The following is a 24233-nucleotide window of genomic DNA, read 5'->3' as shown; positions in this document are numbered from 1 at the left end:
GAGTACCTGAAAACGAATGGGACATCATTAAATTGAAACCACTGATCATCTTTTCGCACCCAGGCAACATAGTCACCATAGCTGATGGTTTTCCCTTTGCCAGAGTTTAAAATGTTTTCCTATCAATTACAACTCTGTCATGCTTGAAATTGGCAAGTGCTGCATTAATTGCAATATCATATCATTTTAATAAACAATATGGGGGATAATTAATTATGTGTTTGAATTTTAAAATGACACTATATAAATCTGGTGATATATGCGAAGAATATGCTATAATACAACAAATATAATACAGATATTAATATAAAAATAATATACAAATATAAATAATATACGCAAATAATACATGCACACAATGTCTAGAAGTGCACAATCACATCATTTTAATAAACTAATAAATAATATGAGGGACAATTAATTCCATGTTTGAATTTTGAAACAGTGTTACATAAATCTGGTGATACAGAGCAGTATGCTTATTTTCTAACTCAGCACAAGTAACATTCCAAATAAATCATTTTAATTTCAGAATATTCTTTTAAAAACTATAAACAGGAGCACGTTATCATTTATGTCTTATTGTCAACCAACATTTTGTTATTATTCAATAACTCTCTGAGTTTGACACTTCTGATTCGGAGGCATACGGCTTGAATTGGTACGGGAGACAATCCCTGTTTTCTCTCTCTACAGCAGATCCATCACTACATGATTCAAATGCATAAGAGATGTCTGAAACTGATAAAATTAGGCTACTCTCACTTTCACTATCGCTGTCATCCATACTGGCAGATGCAAGGAGCCTGAGGTCACAGTCTTCTGGACTCCACACCAGGAAATGGAGATCGCCCTCTGTGTATTTCCGGGTATTATTTGATTCATTGTAGCGCGATTAAACATAATTTGGTAAAATTAATGTGATTATATGTTCAAGTGAGACCTGTTAATATTATTTTGTATGTTTACGGTAACAGTCAAGTTCCATGTCATAGGCTCTTATGACTTTAAACAGCAAAAAAACACTCTTCCTGTCTGCTGGTGGCAGAGTAGTCCCTTCCTTCCCATTCCCGGAAGTTTAAATCCCGTTCTTGCCCATTCTGAGAGGTTTATTTTTTTTATTTTCCAGTCCTGCCCGTTCCTGTGAGCTTCAGTCCTGTACCATCCCGTCCCGCAAAATTTAACAATTTTTTTTCCTGTACCGCGGGAATCCCGTGGGTCCCGTCTACATGTCACTCTCTAATTCAATGTTACACTCAAATTTTTGCCCTTTAATAACTTTTGAGTCGTTTGACGGATTTGCCTTAACAAATGGTATGCATTGTCCCCATACAGATAGTGAAAAAAGAAAAAAAAAAATTGTAATGTTTTTGCAATATTTTCCCTCACCCTGCCCCAAGACGGTTTGGAATTTTAAACTTATTTTTCTGGAAAAACACGATAGATGACTTTGAATATTACTAACGGATAGTCAAAATTCAGTATTTAAAAAAAATACATGCTTTTGGGGTATTAATTTGTAAAGTTTGTTCATAGAATTATGTTTTCGCTTATGAGTTGTAACAAATGCATTTGTACTGTGGGCTAGGTTTTTTTTTTTTAATAGAAATGTTTTCGTACTAACTTTTGTACTTAATTTAAAAGTCCAATTGATGCCTATGAGCGTTTTGTGACTAATTTGAACCTATTAATATGGTCAATATTAACTAAATAGAGTTATTAATGACATTGATTCATCTTTATTACACAATTGATTAATTAAAATGTTTGGAAATACTGTTACTTGATTGATTACTGTACCTCTATGAATTCCACTGCCATGATCAATGTCTAGTGTGGCATCCACATGTTTGATGTGCGTCAGTTTGTTGGTTGGGCGGTGAGGAACTGCATGCAGGGCAACATGAGGGGAAGTGTATATGTATGGTAAATCATGAGACACATGTGCATAACAGAAGGACTACCAATAGTGCTGTAATATGAATTTATGTTGCAGCGTAACTTTGTTGTATGGAATTATAGATGTTCAATGACATAATACAGTCTTTTGCAAGTGAGGAAGGGGTGATGGGCCGGCATTAGCATTCATAGTAACATGGATAGGGGGAATGGGAGCACTTTAAGAACAGGACACCCATGTGACAGATGTATGACACAATGATACTGTCACCTGCAAAAATTGAAGTGTATGAGGTACACTGTTATGAAACTGTGTTTACATGGGCGAGTGGAATGTGCTATGTCATGTCAGTTTGAGAGGGCAGCACCAACAACACGGATCAGCCAAGAGTGTCATACTGGATGAGCAACACAATACAGTTTAATAGGAGGGATGGCCTCACCATCACAGTTGGGTTGTATACGTTGTGGACCATGATGATGGATGTCTCTTGTGTTATCTGCAGAGAGTTGTATGTGGTTGCTTGTGTTGCCTTTCCCCTTCCACTGCTTGTAAGGTGGTGGGAGTTAATGCAGAGTTAGGGTTAAAAACCTTAACATTGCATTTACCTACTTTTGTTGTTTTAACCCTAACTGATGCATTAACAAAGTTTTTTTCAAAGAAATATATATATATATATCAGACTTGTAGTCGAGTCCTCAAACTTTGAGTCTGAGTCAGGACTCAATTTTCATTAAACTAGTGGTAGTAGTGGGGGAACAGTTTACCTAACGGACGTGGTCTGATACCCCTCAGGAAAAAAAAAATACAAAAAAAAAAAGATTTTGATTTATTTTTCTAGCTTGATTATTCTATTTGCAGCCTTTTTCGACTTGTCAGTCACTGTCTTCATTTGGATGGAATTGGAATACTGTTTGAATGAACCTCAACTTTACAGATAAACTAAGTTCAGGTTTTTGGACGTTATTTTTCACTTTGATAGAAGCCGTGATCTTGACTATAGAGCCAGTGTAGTGTTAGAAAGTGGTACATTGTCAGAATATGGTATGCCTACCAAAACGTGACCCATGTAAAGTCACAAAGTGGTAAACTGTCAGATTGCAATAGTACACTTTCAGATTTTGGTACAGAAAAAAACAATTCATGTGAAGTCCACCGCAAGTAAAACGACCCAATATATTGCATATGATAAATATTTGCATACTATTTTCATAATGGTGGAAAAATATTATAAATGACATTAAAAATTACGTAAAAGACTGGGAATATGATCAATTCAAATTAAAGAAATGTAAAAGACAGAAAAAAGCAAGCGCAGTGCGCTAAGTAGCACTTTTTAACGCGTACTTGAAAATAACACTACACCGGTAAGAAATTAAAGTTACTTCTATTTGAGTCAAATCTGCCAATCTGATTTTTACATTGCCGGAACTGTATATATATATATATAGATATAGATATATATTGTGCTCTTAAATAGTAAATTTAGTAGTATTTTTATTATTTGTTTTGCAAAACATAAATGTTATGTTTCACTTTCACTGCATTTGCACTTTTATTAAGTCTGTAATACAATGATAATGTATTTTTTATCTTTTCTCTTTTACACAAAAACATATTATATTTATGTATTTCCCCTTTGTGTAGGTTCATAATGGAATAAAAAGAAATAAGTTCACACAGACATATTTCTAAGTTGACGCTGCACAGCATATTGTTAATGTATTTTTCCTGCATCCATAATAAATTATTTTCATTTTGGTAAATGAAGTGGCATTAAGTTATTCTGTTCTTTGTTTTGCTATCAATCAGTCCTGTCATATCAGTCTGCTATATCTGCCTGTATGACGATAGGCAATTTTTGATTTTGAGACTTTAGTGCCTAGTTTTACCCAGAATTTGCCAGGTGAATTCATTGACTTTGCTTGCAAACGTGTGCTGGGAACGAGTGGATATTCGTTCCCAGCACAGTGGAGAAGCAAAGCACATAATATGTAATCACACAGCGACCTTCAGATATTAATTAAGAAGCTCTAAAAGTATGATTATAACTTATATGATTATTCTTTTTTCAATCATTTTTGTTTTCACTAAACTCAAAATTATTAAGGTGACCAATGTTCTATTGTTTTCAGTGCAAACTAATAAATTACATTCCAGAGATTCAGGGAGCTCAGCAAAATCAAATTACGTATTTTTCAAGAATGCAGTTTTAAAAATGTATTTCTAAAGTATTCTAGGGTATTAGAGGTCACCGATCTCAGAGACGCGTAGTGCAGAGGGGGGAGTGTGCGGGAGCGGGGGTTCCCAGTGGAAGTTTTTGAAAAAAGGGATTAAAATGGAGCATTCTGACACATTGTTGTATGGTTTAAGCATGTGCTAGACTAGTAATGGTCTGCTTGTAGTGTCTGTACTCCATCTGTGCAATGAAGGAGCTTTATTTCAGCAAGCTCAAGAAGAAGAAAAATTGACTTTGAGTGTCAAGGCCCCTGCCACACAACACTGGCTGAAAATGTGTGTGGAGTTGGTGACTGCAACTTTAATTTTGTCCACTTGTAATATTGGAAAACCAGCATGCTGCAGCTCCCAATGCTCACTGTTAGTAAAGTCCTGATCTGAGAGCATGTAACACAGACAACTCTTATGATTACATGTTACTGTTTATTTTTCAATAAAAACAAGTTTCAATTGCATTGAGTTTGTTCTATTTACTATATTAAATACATCACAGCAAGCACATTTCAATACTGCAGTGTGTACGGGGGAAAGCAGCAGCAGGGCTGGTAGGTGACGTAATCACACATATAAGCCTGATATACACTCTTTGCAAGGGAGCCGGCTCTGTTGTACAGTGCTTTAGTGCGAGAGGTCCCGAGTTTGCACTCGCACTCCGCCTGTGTGATGCGCCTGCCTGCACGAACTGAGGTTCACTACAGTACATTTTAGATATTTTCATTAACACAATCTGAGAGGTAAATTTAGTGAATATGTTTTTTTTTTACTGCAATCGAGTAAGTTCCAGTGCATTTCATTTTAATTCCCTAAATGTTTTTATTTTTTTCTCAGCAGAACACTTCCAAAATACAGTCCCAATTATTTCTATGTGTTCTGCTTTCACCTTAAAATGATCAAACTTAGTTTTCCCTGCAACAGCTGACTGATTTAGTCCAAAACTCAGCTGCATACTGTTTTTCATTATAGTAACATCTTAAATTATTGTGCATGCTTCTTTGGCTGAGATATTATCAGCTCATTATCTAACTAGGGAACCTGCTGTGGAATTAAATCATCCTTAAACTCCTAACGGTAAACAATGTGGCCGAATCTCAAACTTTTTTTTAGCTTGATAAGGTAACATTTTCACTTCCCTTTTTTGTTTAAATATTGACCTTTTGGCTGTATTTACTGTCGGTGGGAAAAGTGAAGCCTCTTGAACCACTGAACCCTCTGAACCATTTGCTTTATAAAAGATTCACTGAGCCGAATCACTTGAAGCGCTTCATGCTCCATAGTGACATCTATTGGTAGAGACGTGTCATTGAACATACTTGAACTTGAACATACGAGTTACACACAGGTTGCTATTGCCTGGAACTTGGCATTTAGAAATAATGATCTGTAGCCTAATGTAAACGAAGGACACCATAAAGCACGGTTTTTACAGGCTATGTCAGTGTCATTTGTGACTTACAAAATGAAGTTACATTTTATAATTTCTCTGTTATCTGGTTATATATCAACCACACATGTGATTGCCCAACAAAAAAGCCAGTCACGCATACGCATTAACATACTTGGAATGTGAAATTGTTGTACAATCGAAAACACGATAATGTTGCTTTAGAAAGGTAGGCATATCTGACCTGTACTTGGCTGGGAAATTAGTGTTGAAACAAGTAAGATATTTGATATTTCATTTGTTAGCCAGTTTCCCGGTGGCACAACAAGTTAGTAAGTCGTGTAATTAGAAATGCTTGTCAACCGCAGGATCGAATCCCTGCTCCTGTGAAGAAGTGTGTGTGTAGAGAACTTGTTTTAGATTTAAAAAAATAATAATAATTACATTTTCTAAAATGCAAAACTAAAAGAATCATATTTGCTGATATTTTTTTAAATAAACAAATTGAAAAAAGAGAAAGAAATAATAAATGCTTCCTTCCAGGAGTGATCTAGGCTATATTTCAACGAAGCATTGTATTGATTCTGGTTCAGTCAGATCACATGATGTGTTGCTTCATAGTTGAAACAGTTGAAGCCCCTCTCCAAAACTCATAGGCATTCTAGTATTAGGCATAGCATTAATGGGTCATTAGTTTAGTGTCTCTCGGATGGCTAGATTATTTTTAAGCATACAACATACCTGAAGAGTAACCCCAAGTCAATTAAAGCCTATTGGACATTTAAAAAAAAAAAGTGTTTTTAAAAGTGCATAATATATAGAAACATAACATAATAATAATGTTTATTTTATTATATTTCAGTAAAACATACTTGAATGCAAAGATTTCTACATATACATCCATATATATTTTTATATAAAAAAAAATGCATATTACATATATGACTTGGCGGACGCGAACGCGGACCTCTGGATTGAGATTGATTACTTCCTCGCACTAAACTCATAGAGCTGCCACGGATCCCACAGTAATAACACAAACATCAACAGCCTATGGTGCTTTAAGGTGTAATGGTGTTTTTTCAATAGTATAGCAACCCACACTTCTATACATAGATAAAGGCAAAAGTATGTTTCTCAAAAGTAAAACATAATTCAAAGAACCAAAAAGTCTTTTAAGTGTATCAGTATCAGGGGTAAAATTCTGCTGGTACTCACTGGTACTCTGTACCAGGACTTATTTTGATGCCGGTACTGGGTACCAGGACTTATTTAATCTGCTTTTCATCCAACGTGGATGCATTCCATCCACTCACACAGTCCACTAGTGCAAAATGCGCTTTCATTCAGCACAGTTCGTGCTGCTTGCATTCTGTTTCCTCATACTGCTTCTGTTTCTGTTATCTGCTATTGGCCACTATTAACGTCAGTATAATCACTGCATGTTGATTGGCCGAGCTTTCATTCTGATTAGATTTCATTTTGGCATGAGTCACAAATCTCTGCCCATTTCGCTTTGTGTCAGTGCTCATTTGTCAATCAACGAGAGAAGACTTTAGCATTGCAATGTGAAAACAGCAGTATGGAATAATTATCATTATTATGAAGTAATAATTATTTTCTTTAGTGTGGCGCAGAAACTATCTGAAATTTTCTAAACGAACATTGCTGTACATTCATTTGAAGGCAAAAATCCATGTCAGTGTTTGTCTTAAATTACATAGTTGATAAATATTAATTTTGCCTTGCACCGATTTACCACATTGCCAGAATTTGACAGTAGAGATTAACAATAACATAAAAAAGGGATCAAACTGCAGCTTCAGATTTGGTAAGCGAGCCAGAATCATGATACAGATGTGAAGCTGTGCTTCACGCTTTTCAAATACTGATCAACGTTTTGTTTTGTTGTGATCCTAGTATTTTCTGGTATGAGTACTGTAATAAATGAAAACCAAAACGGTATGGTATTTTTTCTTTGTACAATGCCCCCTTTTCTAAAACATTTTGAGGAGTTAAAGTTAAATGTGAGTTTTAAGGCAGAAGTAAATCACAGTAATGATATTACTTTATGAAAATGTGTCTTTTGCCACTTTGTTTCTTGTGCAGAAACCACAATACCAGGGATAAAAAAAAAAAAAAAAAAAAAAATGTCTGCTTTTTTACTGTTTCTGCCTGAAAAATCGTTTTTTCTGGAATAGATCATGGTAATTAATCTACACAGAAACACAAGAGAAGCACACAGAACATATTATTGTAAGATAAGTAATAAGTACAAGGCTATTATTGTAGCATGGCCAGGTCCTGTTGTAGGTGAGTATCCAGGGTCTGTAAAGGATGGGGATGATTTCAGAGAATACTATGGAGATTAAAATGGTCAAGTACATCATTAGTCGTTGTAGTGCCTGTTACATAATACATTTGCAGGGTATTTTAGCCCCTATTGTGCATTGTTTGACTTAGACCTTTTTATATCATGATTTCATTGCACAGTTGTTGTTTTTATAACATTTTTTTATAACATCATCCTTTTTTTTAGGATATCTTGACACAAACCCTGTCTACAGCAGTTACCGCATAGTGTAATATTTCTTAATGCTTGTCATTTAAGGTTTGACTTAAGTGTTGTATTACAGTACATGGCAGTGACACAAGCAGAGGATGCAAAGCTTTCAGTATTTTCAGCTTGTTTGTTCATGGTGAATTGGTTACAATCGAGCAGTTATTTTTTAAGGCTTATTTTGTATTTATAAATGTATTGTGTACCAATATGTATACATTTTTAAAGTATTTATTCATTGGCACTCATATTGTCTCAATTTTTAAATTTACACCCAGCTGTGCATAGGAGTAATTTTTTTGTTGAGAATTTCACCACTGATCAGTATCAAATCAAATTACAAAACCTTGATAATATCAAATATGCAAGCAAAATAATTAAATTTAATAATAAATCCCCACAGAATGTAACAACTCCACCAAACCTTTTTTTTTTCTTCAACCACGTATTCTAAAGGCTCTATTAATTCTGCAAGCTACAAGGTGCAAACTAGGCACTAGTTTTAAATATAACAAAATATTAGAGCTATTCAAAGATAAGTACAATAATATGGCTTCTAAATAACAGAGATCACAAATGTCACTCTAATGCAGAAATAAGAAGCTGTAGCACACTCTTAAATAGTCTGTGCCGAGCTATTGTAAAGATATTAACGGAAAATATTAACAGACTCTAGTCCATGCAGCTGCACTAGGGCTCAGACATATTGTCTGGACTGCTAACAGAGAACTGCTCTCTAACACCTTCTTCTGCCCCCCATAATACACCTATTACAGGTAGATTTTTTTATGTAGAAAATTTCAGTGCAGAACATCGGTATAGTATCTTAATTGTAATGCTAGCAATGTTGCACAAAGGGGTTAGCACAAGCAGTTACAGGACACGCTATCTTGCCTAACCGGCAGGGTTCAGTAGCTGTAACAGCAGTGAATCACACAACATTGCCTGTTACGTTACTAGACTTGTTTAAAAATAAAACCCATTACAATCTTAACCAAACTATGAAAAGGACAAATACTATCTATTACAGAAGATTTCTCAGTGCTGCCTCTTTACTGAGCTTACATTGACAAATGGGTAATGATCCTTGTAGTGTTGATTAATGAGGACTACATAGTAACCTAACATTGTGTTTTTTTCAGCTTTAAAAAGTGAAGATTAGATTACATTGCACAGGCATTTTATTGTATCTCCTATTTCATTGTTTAAAGTAACTTTTGCTTAATGTTGTAATGAGTTTCTGTGGTTCTCTGCCTCAGTCCTAGCTATCCACAACATAGGCGTACTTTACACGGGGGGCATGTCCCCCTCACTTTTTCATTATTTCAGATAGAATAATTTTTATGCATGCATCAGGTACAGCAACTGTCCCCCCAACGTTTGAAACCAAATTTACACCACTGATCCACAGTGACAACTGACACACTGGCTGCTACGAGACAAGCGTGCCTTCATTTTCATAACAGAAATGGCCACAAATATTCTGAAGGTATACAAAAAAAAAAAAATCGATTCCTCAATTATTCTAAGGTATAATTCAGATATACAAATATATCAAAGACAACAATATAGATACACTGTTGTATCCTGGTACCTTTACTGTAAGTAAAACATTTTTTTTTATCTTAAGTAATATTTGATAAGTACAATGTTTGTTTTTGTGATTTATAATACATGAATATCTCGTGTAAGGTGTCTTATATCAGAGATCAGTTCTCATTGCTCAGCTTCGCTTGCGGTCCTCTTGCCCATACTGCATGAGAGCAAGAGACGCCCTACACACAACTCGTTCCTTTACAGCACAAAAACTGTACGAGCAAGGAACAACAAGATCAGCAGCAAAATAAACAACAGGAGCAGTGATAATGTTGCTTGTGCTAATAAGAATTAAAATGATGGAAGGAATTACTTTTGACCTCATGAATCAAGTAAATAAACATGTATTGGTTAACCAGGTGCCTACAGCACTGTCAGACCTGCTGTCTTGCCCATTGTGACTGAAACAGTCTTGCAACAGGGGGATGCAGTCTTTATATATTACGGAATGCAACTTGTTTACTGTACATAAGTACATAACACATCAATCAGCCCGTTGTCATATATATATATATATATATATATATATATATATATATATATATATATTAGCTCAAAGAGCCAGCTGCCCTATATATAATATAGATATTATATATATATATATATATATATATATATATATATATATATATATATATATATATATATATATTTCCCTATATCAATACCCCCCAGGGTCTCCAATTTGGTTCAGTCTTTAAGTACTTTATCATTGGATTTGTTTTCTTATTTGCACAGCCATGTTCACACATACTCAAAAAGCTCATATACAAAAGCTGTGTGCATATATTACAGAGTGTACTAACTCAAGCATTAATCATCATACACAAATATGCTCACTGTGCACGTCCAATTCCTTTTGTCAATTGGAACTACACACCGAATAAAGTGTTTGTGCTATGTAATCTTCACCTACAACCTGGATAAAAACACTCTGTTTCTCATTAATCAACATGGTGAGGCTCATTAGCAAACAATTCTTCATTTTCCTGTAATTAAGATAATGCAGTACATACAAAGACATGCTTGAAGCAAGTACACATTGCAACTGGATGGCATATATATATATATATATATATATATATATATATATATATATATATATATATATATATATATATAATTTATATATGTTGAAATTTGCATATGTTTACATCTTCTCCCGACCCGCTCTCCTTCTTGCACTTGGTTTGCTTGTCTGTCACTTCGAACTGAACTCCCGACCACCGTTTAGCCAGGCTATTTGCAGTTTAAAAACTGCTAATTAAAATGATCCACGAGTGGGAATGTTACCTTTTTTTTTGTAAATATATATTAAACCAGTTTAGGCCTGGATTCAATCAAAACAAAGGCTCGGCCATGACTACAAAGTGTTGCTTTGGTAGCATCTGGTCCCATCCCCCAAGGTGGTGGTTCATGTTATGTACGGGACAGCATGGAGTTGGAGTTTGACACACTCACAAGTTACTGTCGGTGATTATGATTATAATATTTGAAACTTTACTGAGTAATAAGATATGAAGTATTCTGTGTTGATTCTGTTGTGTTATTGTATTAAACGGCAAGACGCTCCATTGAACTATAACCAGCGGCTCATATATGTAATGTAACTCGAAAAATACAAGTTTGGACTCTTTAATGTATAAAATGATTTCTGTACACACTTTCTTTCACACAACTCAATCAAGTTTAGACACCATAATTTAAATACATGTATATTCTGGTACCTGAAGCTCGAGCTGTAACCTGCTCTACTCAGACTCGATCAGTCGTTTATGGATAAGATTGTCGCTAGATAGGATTTTCTAACTATATTAGGATAGGATGAGACACTTAGGAAATGCTTCTGTAAATCTTAGCCATGAAATATAAGATAGGAAAGAAAGTTAGGAAATTGTTCTGTAATACGGCCCCAGGTTTCTAATATCTAATATCACCAAGTCCCATGTGATTACAGAATCATAGTGCTGTCTACCTGTCATGTGCTCCCTGCAAGCAAACCAAAAAACTGCTTCAACAGCATACAGATCACATGCAATGGCATGTGAAAAACTGCCAAATACATTTTACAGCTTGTTTTTCCAGAAAATTTTAATGATGAAAAGTTTTGCAGAAGTCATTTTAGAACTCAGCATTTTCAGCAAAAGGCAACCCAGAAGTTCAAACCACCATTAATCTAAAAGCTTTCACCATATAAATATATAGACAGAAACAGCAAAACAGTAAGTATATAGCAGTTTAAGGTGACTTTTCAGGTTTCACTATTGGTGATAATGGACCTTGAATTTTGTAGTTCACTTGGCAACTTCACTTTGCTACACTACATAACATACTCGCCAACATTTGGAAACTGTTCAGCGGGAGACTCGTCGCGGGGGGTCATACGCATCATACACATGGGAGGAGTAATAATAGACGTATCTCCCCCAACTCAACACCACACGGCCATCATGACAGTAAAAATAGACATGATGAAGTGTTCTTAGCTTTGTATAAGTTAGTGATCAGTAGATGTGTCAGCCGCACGAAGAGCACAACGTGTGGTTTTCACTAACTACTGTGCAGAAAAAATGATTTTTTTTCTATGGGTAAATATCGGGACTTTCTTCCTGTGCTTCGGGAAAATATTAGTTAATATTCCTTTGACAATCTGCAGTGCAAGCAGTGTCTAGGGTGGTGTATACATATAGCAGCAAGGTTTTTTTGAGTACACATTTAAACTCATTACACCTCATACACTATAAAATGGCAAGAGGAAGTCTCTCTCTTACCCAATCACCCCTGTTCTAAAGGAAATCTTGTGGAGCCAGACTTACCCAGATGCTGTCTTCCTGACGGTACTGTTTCCAGACCCTCCCTGTGTCGCTGAACAGCAACAGATAGCTAATGACCCAGTCCGAGCTGCTGTAGCGTCCCTGCGTGGCTATTGCTGTGATCTCCACTCTATCCCGCAGGTCAATCTGCAGCCACTGGTTCTTGTCTGAGTCCAGAGGAGACCAGCCGCCGAAACCTAGCAGAAAGGTCAAGCAAACAGGCATTAGACAAAGAGTACAGTACTGCATAAACCAATTGCCCTACAGGAAAATGTCCAAAGATTGGTTGTTAAAGGTTGTTAAGGGAGGTTCAGTGAGCTTTTGAAATATATTTGACTTCGCAACCATCATGTTAGCAATGGTAATTTCAAATACCATTCATATATCAAATAAATGTTGGCAGTAAATGCCAATGCACAAGGATGCCATCCAAATCAAGGCCATAAAAAATAGATTTACGAGTTACCTGTTAGGCTAGTCCATGCATTTATAACCTTCTGTTCTGAATTTATTTTTACTCCACTTCATCAATACCAATTAGGATTTTTTTATAAACTTAAATGAAAACTTAAATAGCTGTGGGTGTGCAGAAGCTGGGTTGAGTGGCATATTGTCTGAATAAAAAAATATAATTTTCATCAACCTCTTTACTGATTCATCCCTTAATATTCAAACCTCTTATTTAACAGTTCTTTTTATTTTTAAGGGGGTGTTGTAATAGAAATGTTACAGAAAATAGAATTGGCTCGACATAATGTACTGGCATTTTGCACTACTATAACCTTGCTCGCATAACCTTGTATGCTTTGCTTAAGATAAAGTCAGAACAAGGAACCGCAAGATGCCTACACTGCAACTGCAGCTGTGAAGATAACAGGATGAGCCAGATGTGTCTTTTTGCACGTATACCCAAACTACCCATCCTGTTATCTGCTTGCTTAGCTATATGCCACGTATGCATAGTTATAAGTTGTTTTTTCTTATATGCTAATATCTGATTCATCATTGGTTAACCCTCTGCCTTGCTGACAGTTTTAAGGTATATAAGAAACTGATCTAACTCTGGATGTTGGAACACTGCTCGATGATTATCTAGCACCCTGTGTGTTGAGAGTGTTTTCAGTTTGCAAACTTAAGAAATAAAGGCCTGTGTGTTTGGAACTCGCAGTTATTAGAATTTCCACGACAATTCTTGGCGACGAGGATGGGATGGCTAGCTCCGTTTGCTGATTGTTCCTGGGGACCTCGAGGTTAACCGTCGATGGGGGCTGCTTAGGAGTGGCTCAGGGAACCACACTCTGAAATAATTTCTGAGGAGAAGGACCCGCCTTGTACCCGGCTGGGAGCATCGGTGGACGGATACGCCATCCCGAACAAAGACAAAGGGTGAGACTGGTTTTCCTCATACATAAAATAGACCAATTGGTAAGGTTCTGGGCACCTGATAAACCCCGCTCTGGGAACGGGCTGCGCAGAAAGAGTTCTGGGAACTCTATTGTCTAGTCACCAGTCGTCTTTTCTGCTGCTTTGACGCAGAATCTGGAAGGTTTTGTTCCCCCTGGTGGAAGCAAACTCATACAGTATGTGGATGATTTGCTTTTATGTTCTGAAGCTCAGCACGCATGCAAAACTGATACAAGAGCTCTTTTAGAGTACCTAGCTCGTAATGGCCATAAGGTATAAAAAAAAAAGCTGCAGCTCGTGTCACCATCTGTAAAATACTTGGGACATGATATTACACCGGAAGGCAGGAAATTGGGCCTGGAGCGTGTCACTGCAATTCTGACACTGCCCCAGCCTGCCACAAAAAAACACATGATGACGTTGCTAGGTATGGCTGGCTACTGTAGAGCTTGGATTCCAGATTACGCTGAAGTAACACAGCCCCTAGCTGACTTGATACATGGCCATAAGATGACTATGAAAGACATAATTGACTGGACTCCTGACGGACTAACTGCCCTCAAAAAACTTAAACAACTCCATCGTCCTCTCCGTCCTGTCTTGGGTTACCCGATCACCCTAAACCTTTTAATCTGTTTGTTTGTGAAAAGGGAGGGTTCATGTCGGCAGTACTGACACAAAAGCACGGGGGAAAACAACATTCCCCCATAACGTAGCCCGAGGGCTAGTCTGTTGCTTGAGAGCGGTGGCCGCCGCCACTGAAGCTGTGCTGGCTAGTGCTGACCTAGTTGTAATGTGCCCTCTAACTGTACATGTTCCTCATGCAGTACATGCTCTCATTTCACAGGCCAAGACAGCACATCTGACTCCAGCTCATCTACTACATTACCAGAATGTATTAATGACCATGTCACATGTTGTGCTAAAACGCTGTACTGTGCTTAACCCTGCTACACTTCTTCCTACAGAAGCCGATGGAGAGCCTCATGATTGCACCGCCTTAGTAGAACAGGTCTGCAAGCCACGACCCGATCTTGCTGATGTGCCCCTGTTGAATGCTGATTTAGAATTGTTTGTTGATGGCTCGGCACAGCGCTCTCCAGCAGGTGACCCTCTAGTTGCGTATGCAGTAACTACTGCGACTGCTGTACTAGAAAGCGCTAGACTACCTGGCAACCTTTCTGCTCAGGCCGCAGAACTGTTCGCCCTAACCCGTGGTTGTATTTTGGCTCAAAGTCAAACTGTTACCATCTATACTGATAGTCGCTATGCCTTCGGGGTCGTACACGACTTTGGCATCCTCTGGAAACAGCGGGGTTTCCTCACTTCTACGGGGAAGCCCATATGTCACTCTAAACTGGTGGCCAACTTGTTGGAAGCTATTTTGCTACCAAAAGCCATTTCTGTATGTAAATGCCAGGCACACACTAACGCTTCTGATCCTGTCCCTCAAGGGAATGCTGTTGCAGATGCTGCTGCTAAAGCAGCGGCCACATCAACTCAGGCCCTTGTGCTCCAAATGGTGTCATTACCTGCCTTAACTGAATCTGTATTTTCTTTACAGGACGTAGCTGACTTACAACACAGTGTGGGTGTTGCCGAGATAGCTCTGTGGAAAAACAAATGCTCTTATGAATCTACTCATAAGATTTGGCGAGGACCCACTGGGTTGACTGCCCTTCCCTGTTCATGTTTCTCTTATGTAGCTAAGTTGGCACATGGCCAAGACCATGTGTCAAAGGGAGGGGTGGTGAATGTTGTTAACAATTTTTGGTTTGCTCCAGGTTTTTCTACATATGCTAACCAATTTTGTGCTAAATGTGTGATTTGTATGAGCAACAATGTAGGCCGCAGCACGCCCATGTCCGTATCAGCTCATCCGAGGCCTGAGGGCCCCTTCGAACATGTCATGATGGATTTTATTGAATTAACACCTTGCTAGTACTGCCTTGTGATAATTGACGCTTTTTCTAAATGGATTGAAGCATTCCCCTGCAGACATGCCACAGCTATGGCAGTAGCAAAAAGCCTGATGAGAGAGATTATACTCCGATGGGGTCTGCCATCTAAATTGACATCTGACAATGGTTCTCATTTTGTGAACAGTGTGGTACAGAACATTTCTGAAAGCCTACAAATTGATTTACGCACACACTGTAGCTACCACCCTGCAAGCGGAGGCTTGGTGGAGAGAGCGAACCAAACAATAAAAACTAAACTAACTAAGCTCATGGCTGAAACAGGGCTCTCCTGGGTTACAGTATTGCCATTGGCCCTGATGTACATGCGCGGACGCACGCACAGTACTACAGGGCTAGCACCCCATGAAGTACTGACGGGACGCCCAATGCGGATGCTGAACACACCTTTTCCTCAAAATAGGCTCACCCTAATGGGATGTGAGGATGAAATGGTAAAATATTGTGCTTCTCTTAACAATGTTCTGAAGTCTATTTTTCCCAGGGTAAAAGCCGCCCTACCCGAGCCGAAGGAAGGGGCGCTCCACAAGCTCCTGCCAGGGGACTGGGTGATCATCAAAGATCTCCGCCGGAAGCATTGGCATCAACAACGCTGGACAGGTCCGTTCCAGGTGCTCCTGACAATGCAGACAGCGGTGAAAGTCGCTGAACGATCAACGTGGGTCCACGCCAGCCATTGCAGAAAAGTGCCCTATAGCCCGAAGGGAGATGTGTCGCCCCCTGGAACAACGTAGATGGCTCGGATGGCCTTGGAACAGTCAGCTTTGGACCCCCAGAGTCCTGACTGTTATTTTTCTTGGCAGCATATTAACTGTGTTTCTCATCTGGCTCTTAACTGAACTTAAAGATAATAAAAAAGAGCCAGATATTACAAACCACAGCAACGCTGAAAATCGCACAGAACTCAGAACAAGAAGAACATTGCACACATGGAGTGCAGAACGTGATCGAAAACATGCGGACAGCGGTTGGTGGGCAATGCTCAACCATACTGTACGGAACACTTTGAACATTACTGACACTGGTTTATATATGGCGTAGTGATATTGTTATTGTTTTTGCTTATCATAACCTGCGTGAAAAAGTTATGTACTAAAACTGTTGACACTGTTTTAAACATGCCCCTGCTTACTAATGATGACCAGTGTAATGATTCAAATGATGACCCTTTCAACAAAGTGGCAGATGACCTGATGAGTATTTAGGAGGTCGTAATTCCTGGTAGTTAGAGGTTCTGAACTACCTACATATGGGAGCTCATCTTGATTAAGATAGTGGGGAAAATCTGTAAGCGGGATACATTGGGTCGTCACTTCGTTTGTATTATACTACATGTTAAACTTTGTAAATCTCGCTTTAACTTGTACTATTGTGTGTGTTTGAATCCATTTTCTGAATAAGGTTGAGACATTAGTCTCAAAAGGGAGGGAATGTAATAGAAATGTTACAGAAAATAGAATTGGCTCGACATAATGTACTGGCATTTTGCACTCGTATAACCTTGCTCGCATAACCTTGTATGCTTTGCTTAAGATAAAGTCAGAACAAGGAACTGCAAGATGCCTACACTGCAACTGCAGCTGTGAAGATAACAGAATGAGCCAGATGTGTCTTTTTGCACGTATACCCAAACTACCCATCCTGTTATCTGCTTGCTTAGCTATATGCCATGTATGCACAGTTATAAGTTGTTTTTTCTTATATGCTAATATCTGAATCATCATTGGCTAACCCTCTGCCTTGCTAACAGTTTTAAGGTATATAAGAAACTGATCTGACTCTGGATGTTGGAACACTGCTCGATGATTATCTAGCACCCTGTGTGTTGATAGTGTTTTCAGTTTGCAAACTTAAGAAATAAAGGCCTGTGTGTTTGGAACTCGCAGTCTCTCTTCCTTTTATTAGAATTTCCACGACAGTGTGACGGGGGTAAAGCGATCCTGTACTGCAATTCAACCTCCCAGCTGTCAGAGGGCTGTGAATCGACCACGAAGTTCCCAACAGGGATCGCATGACGTGGGACTGACGTTGGGGCGGAAGTGGAGTTACAGCGGTCGCCATCTTTGTTGGGGGCAGCAACCCGGGAACTCGCTGGAACATTCTTTGTATTTTTTTGTTTGTTTTTTTTACTTGAAAAATATATACACTGCCTGGCAACTTTATTAGGTACCTGTACGATTCAGTCATTAATATTTTAAGCAACGTGGAGAGAGGTAGACTGAAGTTTATCCCATGTTCAATTGGATTGAGATGCGGGATGGAAGATGCTGAAAGTATTTGTCATGCTCCTCAAACCATTTAGGCACAGTGGATGATGGCATTATCATGTAGAAAGTAGCCTTCACCACCAGGATACAAGTGCAGCAGTATTGGGTGGACTTGATCTGCTAAGATACTTAAGTAAACTATGTATTTCTTTGGCATTTTCAGAGAAACCTTTCCAGGGTATACCAAGAGCACATGCCCCACACCAGGGCAATGCCAAGTCTAATCGGGTAGACATGTCTTAATAAAGTGTCAAGGCTGTGTATCTCAATGATGGGACCAGTGATTATGTAACTCATGATAATGTGTAAAAAAAATAGAACTTTAAGCCTCTGGACATCCCTGAAAATAAATAGCTCCTTTGTGTTTAAATGTTACTGTACTTAACGTTTAGTCTGGTAATTCAACTCCCCCCAAACAGCAGCCTGGGATTTTACTATCAGTAATGGTAAGAGACACATCTGCTATCCCAGCAGACATGTTCAACTAACATAGAGATTGGGTCTTCCTGTAAGCACCCACATCAGTTCTGCATTTCAATTAGCTGTTCTGCTTCCGGATAAAAACTCGCTGGCTTTCAGCTGCATAGATTTTCCTCTAAAGCTGTGATCAAACATTTGGCTCCCCCATGACATTTCTGAGCCCCCAATGATAGATTTCTTCTAAGCCAGGAGGTATTGACAGCAGTCCTGTGGAAGGCCTTTCACTTTTCTATTTGCTTATCTACAGCCAGACAGTCTGCATCCTTGGAAAAAAGTAACCTGACCGATATAAAGGGAGCTAATTTAAAACTTTTCCATTTATGAATGCATGTTTTTAATGCCAAAGAATATTTTACAGGTATTGTAGTGAATTAGGTATTACAGTATTTACATTGATCTGTAGTAGAATTCCAGAGTTCTTAATGTTATTATTAAATACCGTAAAAAACGGTGTATAAGTCGCACTGGTGTATAAGTCACCCCACCCACCCCCTTTTTGAGACAACAATTTCAGGAAAAAGCCTATAGGTAACACCAGTGTATAAGTCGCCCCCCCCCCCCACCCCTTTTTAGGAACCCTTAAAAATACCTAGAAAATAGACTCTACAAAGGTTTTTACAGTAAGTGGTCCAGAAGTCAACAAGGGCACCAATGAGAACTACAGATTTAATGAAAATTAAAATTAAAAGTAAACACACAAGAAAAGATCTGAAAGATGAGTCAACATAATAATGAAGTAGCAGCACCTGGGTACTGAGGTAATATTTACACACAGGCAGCATTATCAAACATCATGTGAACTGGCCACATGTAATCATTCCTGAGGTTACCAGGTGATCTTGAATTTAAAGCTTATGTTTCCTTCTTTTTGTGTCATTTTAAAAAGGACGGATATAGTGAGCTCAGCAGCAGCAGGTATGTAATTAGTATTATAGATCAGCCAAAGTGTCTTTACAGACAGAAGTACTTTATAAAACACTCAATAGTACTAAATATAAAAATACTAAAAGAAAAGTGATATATCAATGGCCAAGGTTTTGAATAAAAGTCTTGGAGACACTGAGGTTTCAAGGCAGACATTTTATTAACTGTCATTTAGTATTTCTATATCCTTAGAGGTAAACACCATCTAGATATCAGCTACTGTGGTTCAAGTTTGATTTTTTTCCCGCTGTGAACTAGGTTGTTCAGGTGTTTACTAATAAAAAGTCACTTGGGCTGATCTAGCCTATGTTACATATATGGCAGGCAGCTTGAATTGAAGAGCTGCTCATGAACACAGAAACATTAAGCAGTAATTCAGCCACTGCACGAACCACTCAGAATTAATAGCTAGTTGGACATTTAATGAACATTTAATTTGAAGCTACTTATTCTTTAAGGAAAAAATAGACCATTTGCTGTCTTACCCTCTCTTCTATTGAGCTTGGCAAAGCGGGGAGAGTGGCTGCTGGAGAGCTCGGAGGAGCTTTGGAAGGACGTCTGAGGCAATGCTGACACCAGCGGATCATCACAGTTATCTGTGTGAGAAGAAAGAGAGAGACACAGCATGAGGTTCAGCTGAATATGCCTTGGAAATCCCCTGACACCAGCAAATTCAACACAGGCCTCCCTAGGTACTGAAGACTGCAATAGGCACAGCTCAGGCTGAATCTGAAGTAGCTGCAAATCAGTAAACCCATTCCAGAGACGTAGATTGCCTGTTTATTTGTGGCTGTGTCTTGAAGCGATTCCAGCTAACACATTTATTACACAAATCTTACCGGCCATGGAGTTCTGCATGGTTTATAGCCCAAAGTCACTTCGAAAATAGCCCAATTATTTGCTTTAACTGAAACCAAGCTCATTATTAACACGTAGGCCTATGCTTCAAAAAAAACAAATCAAAAGCTTTCGTAAGGAAAAATACCTAGTATAAATTTGATAAAAACTACAAGACCCAGTACAGCTCATCCATACGTCACTATCAACAAATTCGTACGGAAGCTCTGAAGGGACAAATCAACATTCATACCAGGCCAGCAACCGAATTACCGTGTGATCCCTTTATTTAAATAGTAATGCTAGTTCCCTTTCAAGTCAAAAATAACCATAAAGGTATGGAATATTGCCGTCAGGCAGTAGGGATTGGCTGAGCTTTTATAGCAAAGCTGCCGATAGGACTCTGCGCGAGCTGCCTTGTAAGCCTGCCCCCCTGGAAGCTTACTATACGCAGCGCACAGAGACTCATTTCCTCTTTTGTCTTCAGCATTGGTAGCGGTAGGTAATAGAGCTAGGTAACTGATTGTGCTGAATAAGCGTAAGCTTGAGAAGCTGTTTTTTTTCCAATTATTATTATTTTATTTGTTAAGATTATATATTTGTATTACATTTATATTTTCCTTCACGCTTTGCTTCGGCGTTTCTTTTCTTTCTTTCGTGGTCTCTCGTCTTCCCTCTGTTCTAATTAACTAATAATTATTATTGTTGTATTTTGGGTTTTTTTCTGCATATATATTTTTTTTATATATATTATTTATTGTTTAGAGGACGCATTGTGCGTTGGCCTTAGGCCACGCGCGTATACTGCAGCCTCGGTCTTGCTTTAGACCGTGTGTGTGTGAGCAGTGTTCCCCTATTACCATTGTGGCTTGTTCTGTACTGCCACGTGGTAGCTGTATGGTTTCCCTACAGTCCCCTTATTTTATATAGTTTTGCTGCAGCGTCCAAAAAAAAAAAAATTCCCATTCACTATACAGAGGAAGACGACCACAAAGTGCAATTCCCCAGTACCAACAGGTATTGCACAGCACCCAAGACACTGTACCAGCACTTAGCGTCTCCGCTCTGCGGGTCAGCTGACGCTTAGGCGTCTGTGCTAGCATTCTACGCTTGGTACTCGCTCTCTGGCGCTTTTGGTGTCAACGCTTTGGCGCTTGGTGCTTAGCGTGTCCGTGCTTGGGGACTCGGTGCTCGACGCTCGATGCTTCAGCGTTTGGTGCTCGACACTCGGTGCACTTCCATCGATGCACGCACCTTCGGTGCTCGGCGCTCTGTGCTCGACGCTTCGACGCTGAATTGGGGACGGTCACTCAGCTGCTGGTGAAGCTTGCCCAGCTGAATGTGCAGGCTCAGGGCAGGAGCATCGCGTCTCTGGTGGTGGCCAGAAGGCAACTCTGGCTCTCGCAGGCGAGAGTGCAGGAACCTGACAAGGCCCCATTGCTGGATGCCCCAATCACACCGGGGCACACATTTGGTCGGGCAGTGGAGGACATGCTGCAACGTTCCGCCAAGGCCCGTGAGGCATCGCAGCAAATGGCTAGGATGTGGCCGAATAAGCCTTTCCAGCCAAAACGGCCACAGGACACCGCCACAGCAGCAGGCGCAACCACGGGGTAATAGAACCTCCCCTTCAAGTGCACCAGCGTGCGGCCAACCCACGTTCGTAAGACAGCAGTGCGGAGGGTGGCGCCCTACAGGAGGTGGCAGGCCACGTCCTCGTGGCTCTGGCCAGGCCCCTTGCGAACGAGCGTAGCCAAAACAGCACTGAGAACTCCAGGCAGCTGTTAACCCACCCCTACACTGTCCCACAGCTCCAGTTCTGGCAACATTGGACCGACGACATCTGGGTGCACAAAACTATACTCACCGGGTACACCCTTCAGTTCCGGTTACCCCCCCCCCCCCGCTTTCGGGGAGTGGTGGCAACTGTAGTGAAGGACTCGGTTCAGTCCTCAGCCCTGAATTTGGAAATACAGGCATTGCTCAGGAAGCGTGCCATTCAACAAGTAGACCCTGCTCTGATCAACCAAGGGTTCTATTCCAAATACTTCCTGGTGCCCAAGTAGGACGACGGGCTCCATCCCATTTTAGATCTGCGAGTACTGAACAAACCGTGGACCTGACAGATGCATACTTTCACGTTCCCATCTGCCTGGGTCACAGAAAGTATCTGCGGTTCACATTTCATAGCAGGGTATACAAGTTTTGTGTCCTTCCATTCGGCCTGTCACTAGCTCCTCGAACCTTTTCGAAATGTATGGATGCCATTCTAGATCCTTTGCAGGCTCAAGGCGTCCGACTGCTGAACTATCTGGACGACTGGATCGTCTGCGCGCAGTCGAAGGAACAATTGGCACAGCACACAGTGATGGTTACAGACCATCTTCAGCGGCTAGGTCTGAAGGTCAATTCAGAAAAGAGCCGCCTCGTGCCGAGCCAACAGACCGAATTCTTGGGTCTGCATCTGGACTCATTGTCCATGGAAGCGACCCTGTCGACACAAAGAGTTGCCTCGATGGAGCGGTGTCTCTCCCTATTCAGGTTGAGAGAAACAGTCAGCATGGAGCTGTGTCAGCGCATGCTGAGGTTGATGGCTGCTGCCTCGCAAGCCCTTTCTTTGGGCTTATTACACCAGAGACCTCTACAGGCCTGGTTCAATGCCTTCGCGTTGCATCCACGGAGACAAATACCGCAGGTTGATGGTATCCCGAACCTGCTGGGAAGCGCTACGCTGGTGGAAAGTTCCGTCGAACATCCGCCAGGGCGTACGATTGGGTCCCATCTTCCGGAGGCAGGTCATCACGACCGACGCTTCCAGCCAAGGTTGGGGAACAGTCTGGAATGGGACAGGGACCCGTGGAGTGTGGTCAGGACCCTGGAGGTCAGCCCACATCAATGCTCTGGAACTCAGAGTGGTGGACCTCGTCCTTCGGCACTTCTTGCCAGTGCTTCCAGGCAAGCACGTGTAAGTACGGTCAGACAACACCACAGTTGTGACGTATATCAACCGCCAGGGCGGCTTGTGGTCCCCCGGCCTTCACTGGATGGTAACATGGATGTTGCTATGGGCACAACCGCGTTTAACCTCTCTGCGTGCAGTTCACCTACCGGGCAGAGTGAGTTGTGCAGCGGATCTCCTATCCAGAGGAGGCCCTCTTGTGGGCAAATGGCGTCTTCACCCCCAGGTGGTAGAGTGCATTTGGGAATGGTTCAGCACAGCGCAAGTAGATCTCTTCACCTTCGCAAGAGACCACGCACTGCCCCCTATGGTTCTCGGTGAAGGACCTCGACAGCCCCCTTTGAATCGATGCACTGGCTCACGAATGGCCGCCAGGGCTCCTATATGCATTTCCACCGATTCCGATGCTCCCCGCCTTCTTAGAGAAGGTCAGGGTAGAGTAAGCGACAGTGATTCTGATCGCTCCTCGGTGGCCTCGGAGAATATGGTTCCCGAGTCTGGTGCAGTTGTTGCACGGTTGCCCGAGGGAGCACCCTCTGTGAGCGGACCTATTGTCCCAAGCTCAAGGAGGGCTATGGCACCTGAACCCCAAACTGATGCAGCTATGGGCTTGGCCCCTGAGCGGGACCCTTAGGGCTTTCGACGGCAGTGATTTCGACCATTCAAAGTGCCAGAGTGCCCTCTACTAGGTCACAATATACATACAAATGGCAGTTGTTTCAAGTTTGGTGTCTGGCTGAGGGCCGTGACCCAATATCCTGCCCTATGGCAGTAATATTACAATTTCTGCAGAAACTGTTAGGTGAAGGGAAATCTCCCTGTACACTTACGGTGTATTTAGCCGCCATATCGGCCTGCTATGTACGCATTGACGGGTTTATCACCAGGTTGTCAT

At 40.3% G+C, this 24233-nt stretch overlaps 1 protein-coding gene across 1 annotated transcript in view; it reads right to left on the bottom strand.

Annotated features, from left to right (window-relative positions):
• The window catches only part of LOC117410804 (contactin-associated protein-like 5), a 245439-nt gene that overhangs the window by 170203 nt on the left and 51003 nt on the right, over positions 1-24233 (bottom strand). The window contains exons 2-3 of the mRNA XM_034017651.3: positions 20028-20138; positions 12492-12685 (exon numbers count right to left, since the gene is read on the bottom strand). Of these exons, the coding sequence (XP_033873542.3) occupies positions 12492-12685; positions 20028-20138 (305 nt within the window). The remainder of the gene's footprint in view (positions 1-12491; positions 12686-20027; positions 20139-24233) is intronic.

Source organism: Acipenser ruthenus, chromosome 10, assembly GCF_902713425.1.
Source record: "Acipenser ruthenus chromosome 10, fAciRut3.2 maternal haplotype, whole genome shotgun sequence".
In the NCBI taxonomy this organism is placed as follows: domain Eukaryota; kingdom Metazoa; phylum Chordata; class Actinopteri; order Acipenseriformes; family Acipenseridae; genus Acipenser; species Acipenser ruthenus.
Note: the sequence above shows the minus strand (reverse complement) of the source record. Positions and strands in the feature narration are given on the sequence as shown.